We start from the raw sequence: 15,245 nt of genomic DNA, 5'->3' as shown, positions 1-15,245 counted from the left end.
TGAATTAGGAAAAAGCTGCAGCCAACCAACGTTCAGCCCATCCAACCAACAGGTCTGTTTGCCAGAAATGACCTGTAGCCATTAGCTCTTTAAACCCCCCCCACATTACTTTAATTCGTTTCAATGGGCCCTGTGAGTGCTGGTTTGAGCGACAAGGCACAGTGTATTCCACAGAAAATTAAATTAATTAAATTAAACTGCCTGTCTGGCTTTGTGGCTGTTTGTGTATTCGATGGAGCGATCACAGTCCCAAACACAAAGTGAATGAAGCCTTACAAGCAATATTATTATTAATATGGTGCGGACACTTCTTGTTGACGAAAAAAAGGAAAAGTTCAGCTGCATTCTTGTAAGTACTTAATAAGATCCTTCCCCTTTTTGGTGAAGCCGATATTCTTTGTGTTCACTTCAAACTAATCTCAATCTGAGGATTAAGTTTCTGGGAAACATGATGACGTTTTCAAGGGCAGTTTTTTTTCTTATGACGATCACCTGCCTGCCTGGGAACAGTTTATTGGTTACCACATGGTTATTTTATTCCATACCAGCAAACCAGTATAAGTGACAACTGTTGATCTGATTAAAGAATATTTATGGATTAACTAAAATGTCACTTTTTAATGATGTTTAAAGATCTCAATTTGATAATCCACAGCGGTACGTGAACCTTTCAGCCAATCGATAATTCTATACTCAAATTGAAAAGAAGACAAAAAAAGTATGTGGAAGTATTTCTAGGAACTGATAAGTCCCTTTTTATATCCTCCCTTGTGATGTGAGCAAAGTGAAAACACATTGAAAAAATAATCGGTCAGGTGTGTGTGTGTGCTGACCTTTATATGATAGCAATAAGTCACTCAGGTAGGAGGAAGGAGGACGTTTTTTTTTTTTTCCTCGTTAGATTGTAAAACTTGCTAATGCACAGTCTATATGGGTACCCCCCCCCCCCCCTCCCCTACCCCCGCCTCTCTCCCTCCCCTTCCCGGGAGCCGCATTGAGCTGCGGGGCTGGGACATTCCTGGTTTGATGACCAGCCTCGCCGCTGCCATGATTTGCTGAGCAACTCGACACTGGCTTCAAAGATGCGTGCGCGGAGGAGGCAGCGGCAGAGACGCGCGCGGGGCTGCGGGAGAAGTTACAACGACGGGCTCAGGCAGGCGGCGAGAGTGTGACTTTACAAAGCCCGGGACACGTAACGCTTTTAGCCCAACACGCGGACTCTAAACTTCAACAAAAAAACAACAAAAAACCCCTCTCCACTACTTCCGCTCGTGCTTCCACCAGCGGGAGTTGTCGCACCTTGGCCCCGAATCCTGCGCTGCTGCGCGGGTCTGAAAACTCTCTTCCCCCCCCCCCCCCGGTGACCTCCGTCTGTTTTCATGTTCCTCCCGTCGTCTCGCACTTTGAGCCCGTGTCTAATGGAGGGCCCCGTACGGATTTGTCTCCAGAAGAATGCGTTCTGCTGCTGATTCAACTGACCGCTCGCAGCTTTCGCCCCTCCGCGATAGAGGTAAGGACGAGGGGAGGCGGACGGTGGGGGGGGCGGGGGGGAGCGGGTTTTTTGGGGTGAAGGCTTCGGTGAAGAAGCAGACTTTGTAAACAACAGCGTGTTTTCTTAACTTTCTTTAACGGTGTTTTGTGTTGGAGGTGGAGAGGAAACGGGCTACACGCTCGGGCCGTGTGGCAAACGAGGGCGCCCGTGTTTCCGATATTAATATTGTGTTCATGAATGAAGTGTCCACGTCATGGACGACATCTACGGTTTCATACACACAACACCGCCTCTGCTACGAATGATTACTATATTACGCCATAACGTCCTTTTGGTTGTTTGGGAACTAGATTGAAGTGTTTGAAAATGATTTTTAGTTGACATTTTTATTCATTACTTTAATCCACAGACAGACAAGAGAGCAGGTTTTGTGTAAAAACCCTGCTTTCAAAAACTCACCCCCAAAACATTCAGATTATCAATAATATCCTGCAAATTTCCCGCATTCTTTCATGCATTTTCACACACCTCTCCGTGCACCGCGTTGTCTCTGAGCCGAATGGAGTGAAAGAAAGGCCGTAAATATTTGTTTGGCAAACAGCTCCAGAAGGCAGGAACACTTGACTGAACCGTACCAGTTGAAAACAGATGGCCTGCGGCTGCATTTCTACTTTGAGTGATGAAAAGAGCTTTGTCAGAAACTGGCAAATCTGTCCCTCCTTTGACACATAGGCATCACACAGTCGTACATGGTGGAAATGGACTGGAGATGTGTAAAGCATTGTTTGTACTAAAGTTATGCTTTTATTATGGTTTTGCTTCTGGCACAGTCACAGTCGCTGTGCAAAAACAGTGGCTAATATCTGATGATTCCTCCAATCAAAGGCCGAGAGGTTTTATTGTTTTAGATAAATCCGCTAAGGGTGTCGTTAATGTTGGTTTAGTAAATCCGTGTTGGCACTGCTCTAATTCTGGTATGTTATCAAATTACTGTGCATAGCGTTGCAAAAGCAACTCTACCTGCCGGCTTGCCTGACGGTGTCATTGTTTACAGATTTGGGCGAGACAGTTTCCTTTGGGATTAGTTCTGCAAATGATTAAACACTGGAGGGAAAGGTTAATCTTCTAAACCACTGTAACGATGCAGATGTGTGAATGTAGTCTGATCAAGATCATGAATCCGCTTTAGGTTTTGTTCTTATTTGGCTGAATTTCACACTTTTCTCCAGTGGCTCGCTCTATTCCGGGAATTAAAGAACAGAAATTATCAATGTGTCAAAAATGCCCTTAGTAACAGCTCGACACTGAATGTGTGTGTGTGTGCGTGTGCACATGCAAGCTTATTCGACTTGCTGTGTTGTGATCTGCACCGCTGCACCTCAGGAACTTTGACGATGACAACTCACTACTTGGTAGTTTTTAGGATTGAGTTAAAAGTTATTACATTCATCATATTTTCCATAAAAAAATTTTTTTTTGTTAGTACGGCACCCGTCAAGTTTGGACACATTTTCTCATTCAGTTCAATGAGAAATGGTCCAAGCTTTTGATTGGTACTGTACGTCGTACCCTATACATGCAGACAGAGGAAGCCATACGTGTAGAATTGTTTAATATTTACCGTCAATAATTTCCAAGAGGTGACTTTTGATCTGAAATAAAAAGGATGCCAGAATGGAAGTGATAGTAATGTCGTGGTTCTTCACATATTCCTCTTCAGTAATTTCCTCCGTCTGCTGTTCACCCCTATCGTCAGAGCTTCACAGGGACTTTTGTTACATAGGGGTGAGTCTTAGAAAACGGAATACTTAAAAGTTATCGAGAACAAAGTCTGGAATCCCTCTCCAACGCATGACATCCAGTCAGTGGAACACGCATGACTGCACTCCGATAAAACACTTTTCAAGTTCAAACAGTTGCCCCTGCATTGTTGCGTTTGTGGGGGACAAGAAGACACTTCCGATGCCTTTCAAATCCTTTTAGTGCTCCTCGATATTGGGTGAGCTTTTGACATGGGCAGCAAGAGATTTGCTCTTTGTGTTTAGGCGCGTTCACTCTAAGGGAGAAAGCCCCCCCCTCGCGTTTTAATATTGAGTCTTCATACAGAGACTGCTCCAGGATTTTTCCAGAAAGTTTTTATTTTTATTATTTTTTACTTGATCCGGCTTCAGTCTAACTTAATTAAATTAATAATCAACCACTTTCCATTTAATAGTTCTCAACCTTTACTACTGCGCTGGCTGTTTTGTTTTCTGGTCCATGGGGAAATCTTTTTTTTTTTTTAACATAAAATATTTCTTTATAGAACATACAGCAAAATAAACCCACAAATCCAACCTAGTAAAGGGTTTAGGTTTGTACTATGTGGGTTAGGGATTTTACCTAACACGATTAAATCAGACAATGACAGAGATTCGGCAAATGTTTTTATTTTCAGTCTTTTTTTTTTGTGACTCGTAGGGAAATTAATAAACCATTAGTGGCCTGGCCTTCATCAGTCAGAATAGAACCAAACAAAGCGCAACTACGCCATTTAGCCAGCCCGAATAATGCTTGAGCCATTAGGGTGCTCGCTAATGATAAACACATGTTGCTGTAGAGAAGAACTATGTTAAGTGGGCAATTTGAATGTAAGCAGCATGTGTAATGATGCCAGCCGCTGCTCTCATAATGGCTCTTTTGATTTTTCTGATGCAGTATTATAATCACCCAACCACATGTGCTCCAACAGTGGAATAGTAGCAGTTGAGGTAACACTTGCGTTTCCACGGTAACGATCAGGTGTCATTACAGTAAAACCAGGAAGTGAGGCTTTATATGAGTAAAAGTCTTTTAGTTCTGGCATTAAAATGAAGACACCTTTTGTTAATATTGATGCAACTAGTTAATCAATTGAATGAATCGACCTTTGATCATTTTTCAGAGTTAATAGAGCAAACAAACTGGATAACCCAAGAACTAGTCGACAGATGAAATAGAGGTTAGATGCATCCATATATTCAGCCCTTTAAGATATGCCAGTGCTGGTTAAGTAGATGAATGTCTATTGGAGGTCAGTGGGGTGGGAGAGGGTGTGTCTAATTGGAAGGCTAAAGTTTATTTTGGGCACCTCCCATATTCTTTTTTTTTTCTTTCTTGTAGGCCATAAAGAATTGAGGCCAGACAGCAAACCTCAGTCCCGGCCCTGAAGCCTAAATCACATGTCGTTTGGTCATTTATTTGCTTCACGCAGTGATCTGTCATATTATTCCTCCAAGGGATCAACATTTGGCTCAGTGATATGTTTCGAGAGTCATAAAACTTTGAGCAGCCACCCTATGTTTCATCATCGTCAAAATATTTTGACAGCTTTAATTGAGTCTTACACATTTTCTAATTCTCCAATGTCAAACTATTGTCAATTCCTTTGTATAATATAACATAATTTAGTGGATTGTTCTGTGGTTAAACTTTGAGTTCCATACTCAAACCTGCCCCCTTTGGAACTCTTGACACATTGAACTCCTTATTCCTTATTCCTTACTCCTTACTCCTTACTCATGCCCTCATTGCTCACAGATTGAGTCATACTGCAGTCTTTCCCCCTTTTTCTAATGCTGGCCTTTACTCCCGAGTGCTTCGCTTCCCCATATCGAGACGGACAGACCCGCAGCTCAGGCCCCGTCAGATGGACAGAGGGGAGGATTGGGCAACGTGCCAAAGGGCCCCCATGTTCAAGGAGCCAGTGGGTGCTGATTGACAACACCCAGCAGCCGTAGGCAGGGGGTCGACGTGAGAGATGGGCAGGTCAGAGAAAGAGTTTAAGTTTTGCCGGGTTGGTGAGTGCACCCTGCAGCTGCAGTGCTAACAAAAAGGAAGCTTCCATTCACCCTCCCTAAATTTATTCGGGGGACAAGCTGTGAGTGGAATTGGATAAATTGAAGCTCTGCGGACGACGTTGCGAAAGGCAAACGCAGTAGCTGAGGGTGTCACCCTTGTTTAGGTGAAGCTGTCGGTAGTAGCACTTCTTATCTGCTCCAAGCTCACACTGTCATTATTTCAACCACACGACTCGTATGTCTCTCATTGAGATCCATCCCCATTTTACACCGGTCCCCCTTATTCTGACAGATGATCCAAACAGCTGCCGTTGACTCCATTTACTATGCAAGCATGTTGCTCCAGCAGGTTCCAGATAGGCCGCAAGCTTCCTCCGGTACAACTCCTCTGAAATGTCAAAGGTGAGCTGACTGTAGGGCGATGTATACGCCAGCTTTCAGCAGATGGTCATATTGAGTTTCAGAAAATCCTGTTCTTGAAGGACCTGAACCCGGATAATGACTTTCGAGAGATTTGAGAAATGAAATGAAAAACATCGGGCCGTAATTGTTAAGACAAACAAACATTTTTTGAAGCAGCAGAAACAGATGTTGCAGCCAGCCACCGACTTGCAGCGGGAGGAAGCCGTACTGGCTGGAGATAGGCGAGGAGGTCTGCTTCATCTCTGCAGATGCTATGTTTTTCTGATAATATAATAGAAATGTATATCTTAACTAAGCGTATATTTATCTATATCTACATATATTTATTTATGTCTGTATTCACAGCATAAGAATGTAAACCAAGAGCACACAGAGAAAGAAACGCTTCAAAAATAACTCCTGATCAGATGGGCAAACGTGGTGTGAGTGACACCTGAAGGATACGCTTTGATAGAGACTATATAAAAGACACCAACTAACTGCAAAATACTTGGTCCCGAGCCGTTGAAAGCGCCCGCTGCATTTCTCTCTTAGCCTTTTTTAAAGTTAACTTTCTGAAGACGCCTTTTTGGTTAGTGCACACAAGCACATCTCTTAAGTATATGAGAGAGAAAAAAAAAAGTTCTCCAGGTCAGTTCAACGTGGCATTTTCAACAATACTCCCCTCTCACCAAAAACGCACATCTATTTTTCCATTATCGTCGAGCGAATGCACGATGAGAGTCATTGTTTTGCAGCCTCGTCTCGTGTAGCGTCCGCAATGATTCCTCAGCCCTAGGGATGATTTCATTGAGTGCACTTCTGAACTGGACCCTTGCTGACAGCTCTCACAAGTATTTCAGAACATTGAAGGGGATTTTTTTTGCATCCTCAGCGTCTTCCTGTTTGCAAGATCCATTTATTCTTCCCTTCCTGAAACTTACCCGACTAGATATGCCCAACTTAGTCCGTCGCCTCAGCGCTGGGCCCCCAAGAGTCTTTTCTTCTTGAATTTGTGAGCAACCGCAGCTTTCTATTTCAAATGTTGAACCAATAAGTCACATCTGACATGTGTTTTCTGCGGAGCAGAATGTGTGTGCCGTTGAAAAAATCCTCAGGACTATATTAAGGCAAAACCTAGAGACTGGCACTCCCCTCCAACTGACAAACGGGCTACTTGTTTAAAGGGCTGTTTTCCTCCCAGATCAGAGTGTTAGGCAGTCTGCTGCCTGCATCTGCGCATGTGGTTGTGGGTGCCATTTTGGGCCTTTCCTGCTCCAAGATGTGGCCCCCTCAGGGAGCAATGGAACCCCTTATTTATAAAAGGTATCCCGTGTGAGTGGAGGAAGAATCAAAGGTGTGGTTGGACCGGGCCTCCTGCATTGTCCTGGGTTGGATTGCAGCAGATACTCAGGATACTGTGCACCTCTGCCTTGCCATGAGTAAACACACATCTCTGGGTTGACTTGACTTTCATTATTAAACAAAGAACTGTGATCCCTTCAGTGGTGCTCTTTGAACGCAAACCCACACAGACCGGCACAGAGAAGGCACTAAGTTAGCACACGCCATGGTTTCTGCATTATCGCTGTGTTTTGCTGTTGTCATGAGGTTTCTCTTGGCGTCATCAGTGGGCTGCGTCATCTGCCAAAAGCCCATCTCACCTTCAAACCTGCAGTAATGAGCAGCCCGGACCCTAAATACGTTGCAGAGGTTTTAACAGTTTGACTGAGAGCCAGAAGTGGAAACATAGACGTTTCGAGTGTGTTGACGTATCACCACCAAGTTTGTTTTGTGATCACTCCATTGCTGCACAACAAGCGTCGAGTGTTACAAGGCGAGACGGATAAACATTTCGACAAACCAAATAAATCATTTACACGTTCTGTTTGGGACTGCATATTTATCTTTGGATCCGCAAACTTGTTCTTACAAAGCAGCTAGTTTGTTTGTTTGGATTTTTGCAAGAGATTTGTGGATTGGGTGAAGAAGACTAATTATATTTTAACCTTTTTACATGTGTTTGTTTTTGTACTAGCGGCTGGCTGTGGAGTTCAGGCAATGCTCTCAGCCCATATAAATCCTCCCCTTGTGAATATGGAGCCATTTCTACATTATATTTGCAGACTCAATTTATCATTCTGAGAAATGAAAATACTCTGCGTGTACTTTCTTTCTCACGCCTCTCAAGTGACAAACAAAGACGAGGCATCCACCCCGAAAGCGGCCCAGTTGAGTTTTTGTCCCGGTTTGTTTTTAATACTGACTCTGCAAAAGCTTTTGTTAGTATCTATTTGCCCCGCTGTCATATTGTTTTTGTAGCAGATGTTTGAAATTATATTATTTAAAATATGTTTTAGTTTGAAAGTACTTTTGGGCCCCAGCCAGGGACCTATCAGGAGGAGACTGAGCAGAAACTGTTGTCTCGCGCGCTTGTTGCCGTAGAGACTCGGGCAGTGATGGATCCCAGGAGAGGTGGAGCGGGACGAGAAACTGAGGGGAGGAAGGGTGGGGGCAGCTGGATCAGATCAGTGCATGACTATAGTTCACAGCCCACACAACTGCCCTTTTTAAAAATACAGATAGTGTCTTGACTCATGGACATTCTCTAGGCTTCTGGCAATCGATCATTCCCCTCCCCTGCGTTAACCTCTTTTCCCATCATCTCTCTAATCAAGGCTGATATTGAGGAATGTGAATCTGTTGCCTCCTCTCCTTTGGTGCACAATCCCAGCTCCCCTCTCGCCTGGCGTGATGAATCCGTCTCCTGGCACATGTTGGAGATCAGCGTTGCCTGCGGGCAAGACGGCCTCCTTGTGCATTCCTCCTTTCCATCAGAATTACCTTTTTTCGTCTGAGCGGACGTACCCCCCGTGTGCTGAAAGGCCTGTGAAATCAGCCGGAAGGGCCCAGGGAGCTCCGACAATGGGGAAGGGTTGTTAGTTACATGCGCTTTGCAAAAGGGTCTCGAGGTGGCCTTGTATGCTGGCGATACCCGGGGATCTGTTTCCAGTGTCCGAGGCCACTATTGAGTTTCGCCCCCGTGGTTAATCCCGCTGTTCAGGACCTTGGGAAACAGCCGTACCTCTCCACCCTCCTCTTCCTCCCCCTCACGGATTCCCAGGGAAAAACAAGGCAACGCAGAACAATCTCCAATTAAGATGGGTTTTACATACTGTACCATTCAGTCCCCCCCCCCCCCCCCCCCTCACCCCCACCTTTCCCCCCCCTGTGTCTCAGACTCTCTACCCCCCCCCCCCCCCCCCGCCCCCCCTCTGTCAGCCCTCTGTTTGTGTCCTCGGCCAACAAGCCTCGGGGCAGAATTAGCGCGTCTCCCAGGTCCCGGCCCTGGCACTTTGGAAGGGTCGGGCTTTGGTGAACGGAGATGTTGGGAGAGGGGGGGCAGTTGGGGGGCGGGTGGTGACGGGAAGGGGTGGGTGTGTGTGTCCTTGGTAAACAGGGCATTGTGAGATGTGACTGTCTGATCCCCGGGGGCCTCTCCTTTTATTCCTCCTTCTCTTCTGATCCCACACCACGGCCGTGTTGCCAGGGCCGTGGCGTCTGCGGGTTTCTGGGACCCGCTTGACCCCGGTGTTACCCTGCTCCTCCCAGGACCGCTGGTGCTCTATCCTCCCCTAGACACGCACAACAAGGCGGCAGTGTCTGAAAAGCACACTGTCCTTGAAGATGCATCTCATTTGTTTTCTGCAGTCGTGCGCAGTTTAGATGATTTATTGCGAGGCTTTGCATTAACTTTCTGCAGCGAGTCAGGGTCACACAATGGCAGTCTAAAGCTGTCGAATGTCATTGAAACGAAAAGGACCCTGTTCTCTCCCCTCCTTATTCCCTTATTTGATTCCAAATCCTGTCTCTCTATTCATTTTTAGCTCACTCTCCTTCTCTTAGTTGGTCCCACTTTTAATAACGTCCCAGTCTTTAATCAGAGTTAGGCCATACCAGAGGCCCAGTGTTTCCACTCATTAGTTTCCTCTGTGGCCCCGGGCTGCCTCAGTGGGCGCACCAGACGCACAGAAGAAGCCCATAATGGTCCCATAGAGTCCCTTCTCTCGGGCGACTTATTCCTGAGTTTTTAGCCTGAGCTGAATGTAGTTGGGCTAAATCATCAATCAGTTTTGGCAGACGTGGATGCGAGCTCAGCCATTATTTGTACGTCTATCTCCGAGCCAAAGAAAGAGGGAGGAGAAATGAGTCTGGGCATGGCAACTTTTCACCTCCCGGAGAATGTTTCACCTCCTTTTACCCCCGTCTCCTTTTACCCCTCTCCCGGAGAGCTTTTCTCTCCATTTTCTCTCGTATGCCCCCCAAAGCCCTCCCCATTTCCTATCATCTTGTTTTGAATTCATGCCTCTTGTCTGTGAGTGTGTGTGTGTATCATTCTGTATGTCCATCTCTCTCTGTGGAGCTGAAGAATGTGTGTGCTGCAGATCTTCTGTCCGTGAGATGGGGGGGGGAGTGCAGACAGGTCGGGGGGTATAGCATGTGAATCAGCTTTAGCGCACAGGTCAGATTAGACCGTCTCTCTTCACACATCACTGCTCCCTCATCCTGAACTTCTTTTTTTTTTCAAGATGTATTGGATATATATGCAATGTTTCCCCTACCATTATATTGAGCGGACGCCCGCTCTCTCTGGAGCAACACAACGATTGGCACCCAATCAGCGTTGGAGCTGCTTGACGATGTGTGCCGGTTACTTTTATTCAGCTGGGATGTGAAGCGGAGAGGCCAGGCTCCCGTCTCAGTCAGCAGCACCAGTTGGGACCTGTTCTTCCCTCCAGGTCTTTGATGCTCCGTTGCGTTGCTTTTGTCCCTGTTTACCCAATATGACAGGGATATGGGCTGGCCCTACATGCGGGCAGACGGGGCTTAAGTAGTTCCTGCAGAGAGGAGGCCAAAAAGAAGTGCAGGTGCTAACCCCCCGCCCCCCCCCCGGATCTCAGACTCCTTTCCCTTCCCTGAGGGCAGCCTGTCAGTGTGTTTTTATTTTCTCTATTATGATCAACAGGAATCCCTCTTGTCCTACCAGGGGATTTATGGTGTCTACGTTTTGTATTACTCCCATGGTGCAGAAGTAAAAGTCCTGCCACTCACCAGTGCATCTTTACTGTGGATCCTGGTGGAAGGCTGAACTACAACATATTAAGAGCTTGGTTTGAAAGACTAAAAGAGGGACAGAAGCTGCCCCAGAAGATTGCCGTAGTTTTTCTTTGCCTTCACACACTTAAGCCAGGTGTCAGTTAAACATTTCCCAAACAGACATGGGTCAACCCCCACACACAAAATAAATAGGAACTTTTCTACTTGAACCGGCTGACACTAACTTCATTTTTTTTCTCCCACACTGTCCCCCTGTCTGTATATCGGCTTTAAACAGACTAGAGTATTAAATGGTGGATGTCTCCTTAAATGTTTAGCTTTCAATCCCACTTTTGGAAGGGCCATGCATCCACAACATAAGTGCAAAAACAGGAGGGAAAGATCAGATTTAGGAGAGGAGGAAATCTGGCCTGCACACATTTTCTTTTTCTCACTTAAGCAGTGTAGTCTGGAGTTTCACGAAGGGGAGCGTAGCACTGAGGGCGTGGGCTGGCCGCAGATCAACAAAGGACGAGAGGACACAGCTTTCAGGCCGATTAGACTTCATTTGACGGAGACTTCCCGTCTGTCAAAGCGCCGCTCCAGCTTTTCTCTGGGCGTCTGCTCAAGAAAAAGCGGGATTTACCCTTTCATTTATAAGGTGCTGCCGGCATCCATACGGCTGTGATGAGGGACACAAGATATCCACACAATGTCTGTATCGATGTCTCCAACGTTGGCAGCTGGATGGGGGCGGAAGTTAGTGGAAAACCAAATCCGCAAGAAGCGGCAATGATGCCCCGGTGAGCCAGATGGGTGCGTCAGATCGGCAGCTGTCTGTGTGTTTACACAAGGGGCACCCAGTGAGCAGCACCCTGCTCTGCCCACGGGGAGGAAGTGACTGGTTAGAGTAAGAAGAGATTGAAAGGTGGATGACACAAAGAGGGAGTTACAGAGTCACCTCTGGTTTCCCTTCATACAGTGTCCCTGTGCTGCATTTTATTTAGCACTGTTGTTATTGTAATTGTATATCATTATTCTAGCAGAGGGAGAAAGATGGTTTTCACTGATGACATGAGGCAGTGTGAAGGGCCTGTTGCGACTTGTGGTATGGAGAAACGCTAGCCTGCAAGATGTGGGTTTGATCCGCTCAAATGAGCATGCACATATCAAACTGGAGCCTGAAATGCACAGCGTACGGATCGCTGTTTTATTCTTTTCATTTTGAATTACGAAATATTGAACTCTTTTAGTCAGAATAAAGCTGAAATGAATGAGACGGTGTGATTGTTTTTTTTATGTTTACACTCAACCCCCCGTTTTGTTTTGCCTGTTTGGTAAAGCGTGTAAAAACAGTGAAATGTGTGCGAGTGAAACAGAAAGAGCTGGTGACCTCGGGAGGCCGGTCCAGGGCCGCCTGACACCCGCTGGTCCACCCTCTCTCTTTGCACTATGACCTTTGACCTCAATGTGAGAAGGGGGCGTGAGCCAGGAGCTGGGAGAGTTTATTATTTCCTGCCCCTTCTTTCCTCCTCTAAAGAGAGATCATCGAGGAACAATCTGTAGAAAATTCTAGATTGATGAAGATTTGCTGCAATTTGAAAATTTAATTTAAATCTGAGAAACTGTGATGGACAATTTCCCCCCATTTCTTCACAGAAAGTTAATCTATTGATTAATGGAGATTGAAGTTTGTTTATACTGTTGTTCCTGAGCCTCGACAGGAGGCTAAACATATTCACCTGCTTGAGCGTCGAGCAGATGAAACAGTGTTTAAGTTACACAATAAAGGTTAGAAACCTGCTCGGCCTCACCGATCCCACCCAGTCATCATCCTTTAATTTGACCCACCCCGTCAGCCCAGGTCGGCCCTTTCGCTAGCGCCCGCGAGCCACCGAAGCGCCAGTGTGAATATCACAGCTGGACAGCCATTGTTCCTCCATCCTCAGGCTCAAACTCTGGTAACCAACCAGGAACCTGGGATCAAAGCTTGCCCGGATTACTCTTCGGGAAAGGAGTTGCTGCAGTCGGAGGGGGTCGGGTTGAAAAGCATAGAGGAATGCTCCTAATTACGTGCCCTCCAGTGTGTCTGGGCCTGCACTTCAGGCTACAGTGAACCTATGAGGAAGCAACACAGTGTGACAAGAGAGTGATATTGTGAGTCTCTCCACGGCCACTCCATTAGCAGGAGATCTCAGTGACCCAGTGGGGGTGAGGGGCGGGGTGGGGGGGGGGGCAAAGAGACTGGACATTCCAGGCTCTGTGGAGACACTGATGTGGGCGAGAACAGGGGTCAGTGGAGAAGGTGGGAGGTGGAGATCAAGGAGTGCGTAAAGCGGATGTGTCGTGAAGATTAGAAGGATTGTCGTACGGGATTCATTTGGATAACCCCCCCCCCACCTGCTCAGATCCATGTCTGATATCCTCCTACAGCTTGTTATGTTGCTTTTTTCTGTCTCACCTTTTCTTTTGTCCATGCGGATGCTGTCACGTTTCCATACAGAGCTGTGGTTTGATGGTTTGCTCCTCTTTTCTGTGTGTTGCAGGTTTGCCAAACAGACCAGAGTGTTCACGTTGGGCAACACGGCTGCTGGCAGGGGTCAAAGTGCAACATGGACAGTGGCCTAAGGGTCCTCCTGTCCACTGTGCTGTGTCTCAGCCAGTCTGTGCTCATCGGCTGCTCATGTAAGTTGTGGTGCTTCTTTTGGCTTGACAAATGAATAGGAGCGGTCTGATCCCGCCCTGCTTACTCCACAAACCATTATCTATATGTAAGGTGTCCCTAATGGTGATGACCAAACAAAGGGCACCAACTCTGTCTTAGCAGCTTTTATTCGTGCTTTAATCACTTTTTAGCAACAACAAGGCAGTTTTTTTCAGCATAAGGGAGGGTAAATATTAGACTTGCATTCATGAAGTGGTCATAAACATGACTCTGTCTGCTGGATGTGTTCAAATTGATGTGGAGTTTCCTGCACGCATGTGGCATAAAAAGAAATTATTGCAGCTTTTAAAGGGATCATTGTTATCCATGCTTTGTTTACAACATATTGGACTGGAGGCATAAACTCTGTGAAGAATCACACTAAGTAAGACAATATGCAAACACATTCTTTTTGCAAGATTCATAAAGCCACATGTGATTGTATTTCATGAGGCATGTAAACAGTTATTGTTTCCACGCAAAGAATTGCAACAAGAATGTAGAAATTCATCGATACTTGTGCGTAGAGCTGAGCGAAATTGCCTGAATTTTCTCACTATTTAGGTAACTTATTATCTCAAATAATATTTTCTGGTAATTCAATAAATAAATGTATAGTTTATATATGATATATGCCTATTTTCCATAATGTCTGTGTAGAGAACTTGACAAGGAGGGGTATTTCAAAAACAATGGCGATGGTGTATTCTCTCATTTAATAGATGGTGGAAAATGATAAAAACATACATGTGATCTTCTAATCATTTCCTTAAAAATATTATTTATGTATATATCCTTTTTGAATTTGAGTATGTATTTGCTAGTTGTTATCAATTTAAATGACGTAATTGTGGATTACAATATCTCGATAAATATTTTTTTCGTATTATGATCAAAATAAAAAGAATTATTCCTAACTTGTGCCTATTCGTTAGACCTGACAAAGAAACAATAGACAAAAGACTAGCAATTTCACCGACTGTGTTGCATCAGGGCAGTTTTCCAATCGCTGTTGGAACAACTGTGGCTGTTTGTATCGTGCGTACCCCTGACTCATCCTGTGCATGCAGACCATCAATGCAATGAGTTAACAATATTCATCATAATTAAACATCACAGGAATTGCTGCATATGTTGTAAAATACAAATTGCTTCACCAATCAGGATAAAATTGAAAGATCATTTGAAGAAATTTAATCACAAACCATTAAAAATGATATTCCTAATAGCACTATGCACCAGAGAATGTAAAGTTTTTTTTAGAGCACCTCCGTCGCATTGTTCTTGATGGGGGGGAAAAGTGTCTGCTATGAAAAATGGCTGATTGAAAGTTCTGTCTCCCACCAGCTCAATATCCCTCTTTCCGCTCTGAGCCGGCCTCCTTGGTTCAGAGTCGAGGCTCCGTGGCTCGTCTGCTCTGCTTAGCGAGTCCACCATCAGCGGCAGTTTCCTGGCGCTTCGGAGGCCGTCCCGTGGGCCAGGACACGCTGCCTGGCGTGGAGATCCACGAGGGCTCCCTCACCATCCCCTCCCTTCAGCCCGGCCACGTGGGCGTCTATCAGTGTGTGGCACGCTTAGACCATGGGCCGGCCATCGCCAGCCGCCACGCTCGTGTGGCCATAGCAGGTACGGATACGGAGGATTACCCTTCTGTGCATACTTCTACTTACTTCAAAGCAGTGGGAGGGGGGGGGGATAGGACGTTGCCTTGAGAAAAAGGAAGGCCATCTTG

General features: G+C 45.8%; 1 protein-coding gene across 1 annotated transcript in view; it reads left to right on the top strand.

Moving 5' to 3' along the window:
- Positions 1-1,001: 1,001 nt before the first annotated feature.
- The window catches only part of cdon (cell adhesion associated, oncogene regulated), a 30,340-nt gene continuing 16,096 nt past the window's right edge, over positions 1,002-15,245 (top strand). Inside the window, exons 1-3 of the mRNA XM_037472162.2 lie at positions 1,002-1,510; positions 13,356-13,494; positions 14,861-15,139. Of these exons, the coding sequence (XP_037328059.2) occupies positions 13,422-13,494; positions 14,861-15,139 (352 nt within the window). The 5' untranslated portion in view covers positions 1,002-1,510; positions 13,356-13,421. The remainder of the gene's footprint in view (positions 1,511-13,355; positions 13,495-14,860; positions 15,140-15,245) is intronic.

The sequence above is a fragment of the Pungitius pungitius genome, chromosome 3 (genome assembly GCF_949316345.1).
Source record: "Pungitius pungitius chromosome 3, fPunPun2.1, whole genome shotgun sequence".
NCBI classification, from domain to species: Eukaryota; Metazoa; Chordata; class Actinopteri; order Perciformes; family Gasterosteidae; genus Pungitius; species Pungitius pungitius.
This window is presented reverse-complemented; position numbering and strand designations above follow the sequence as displayed.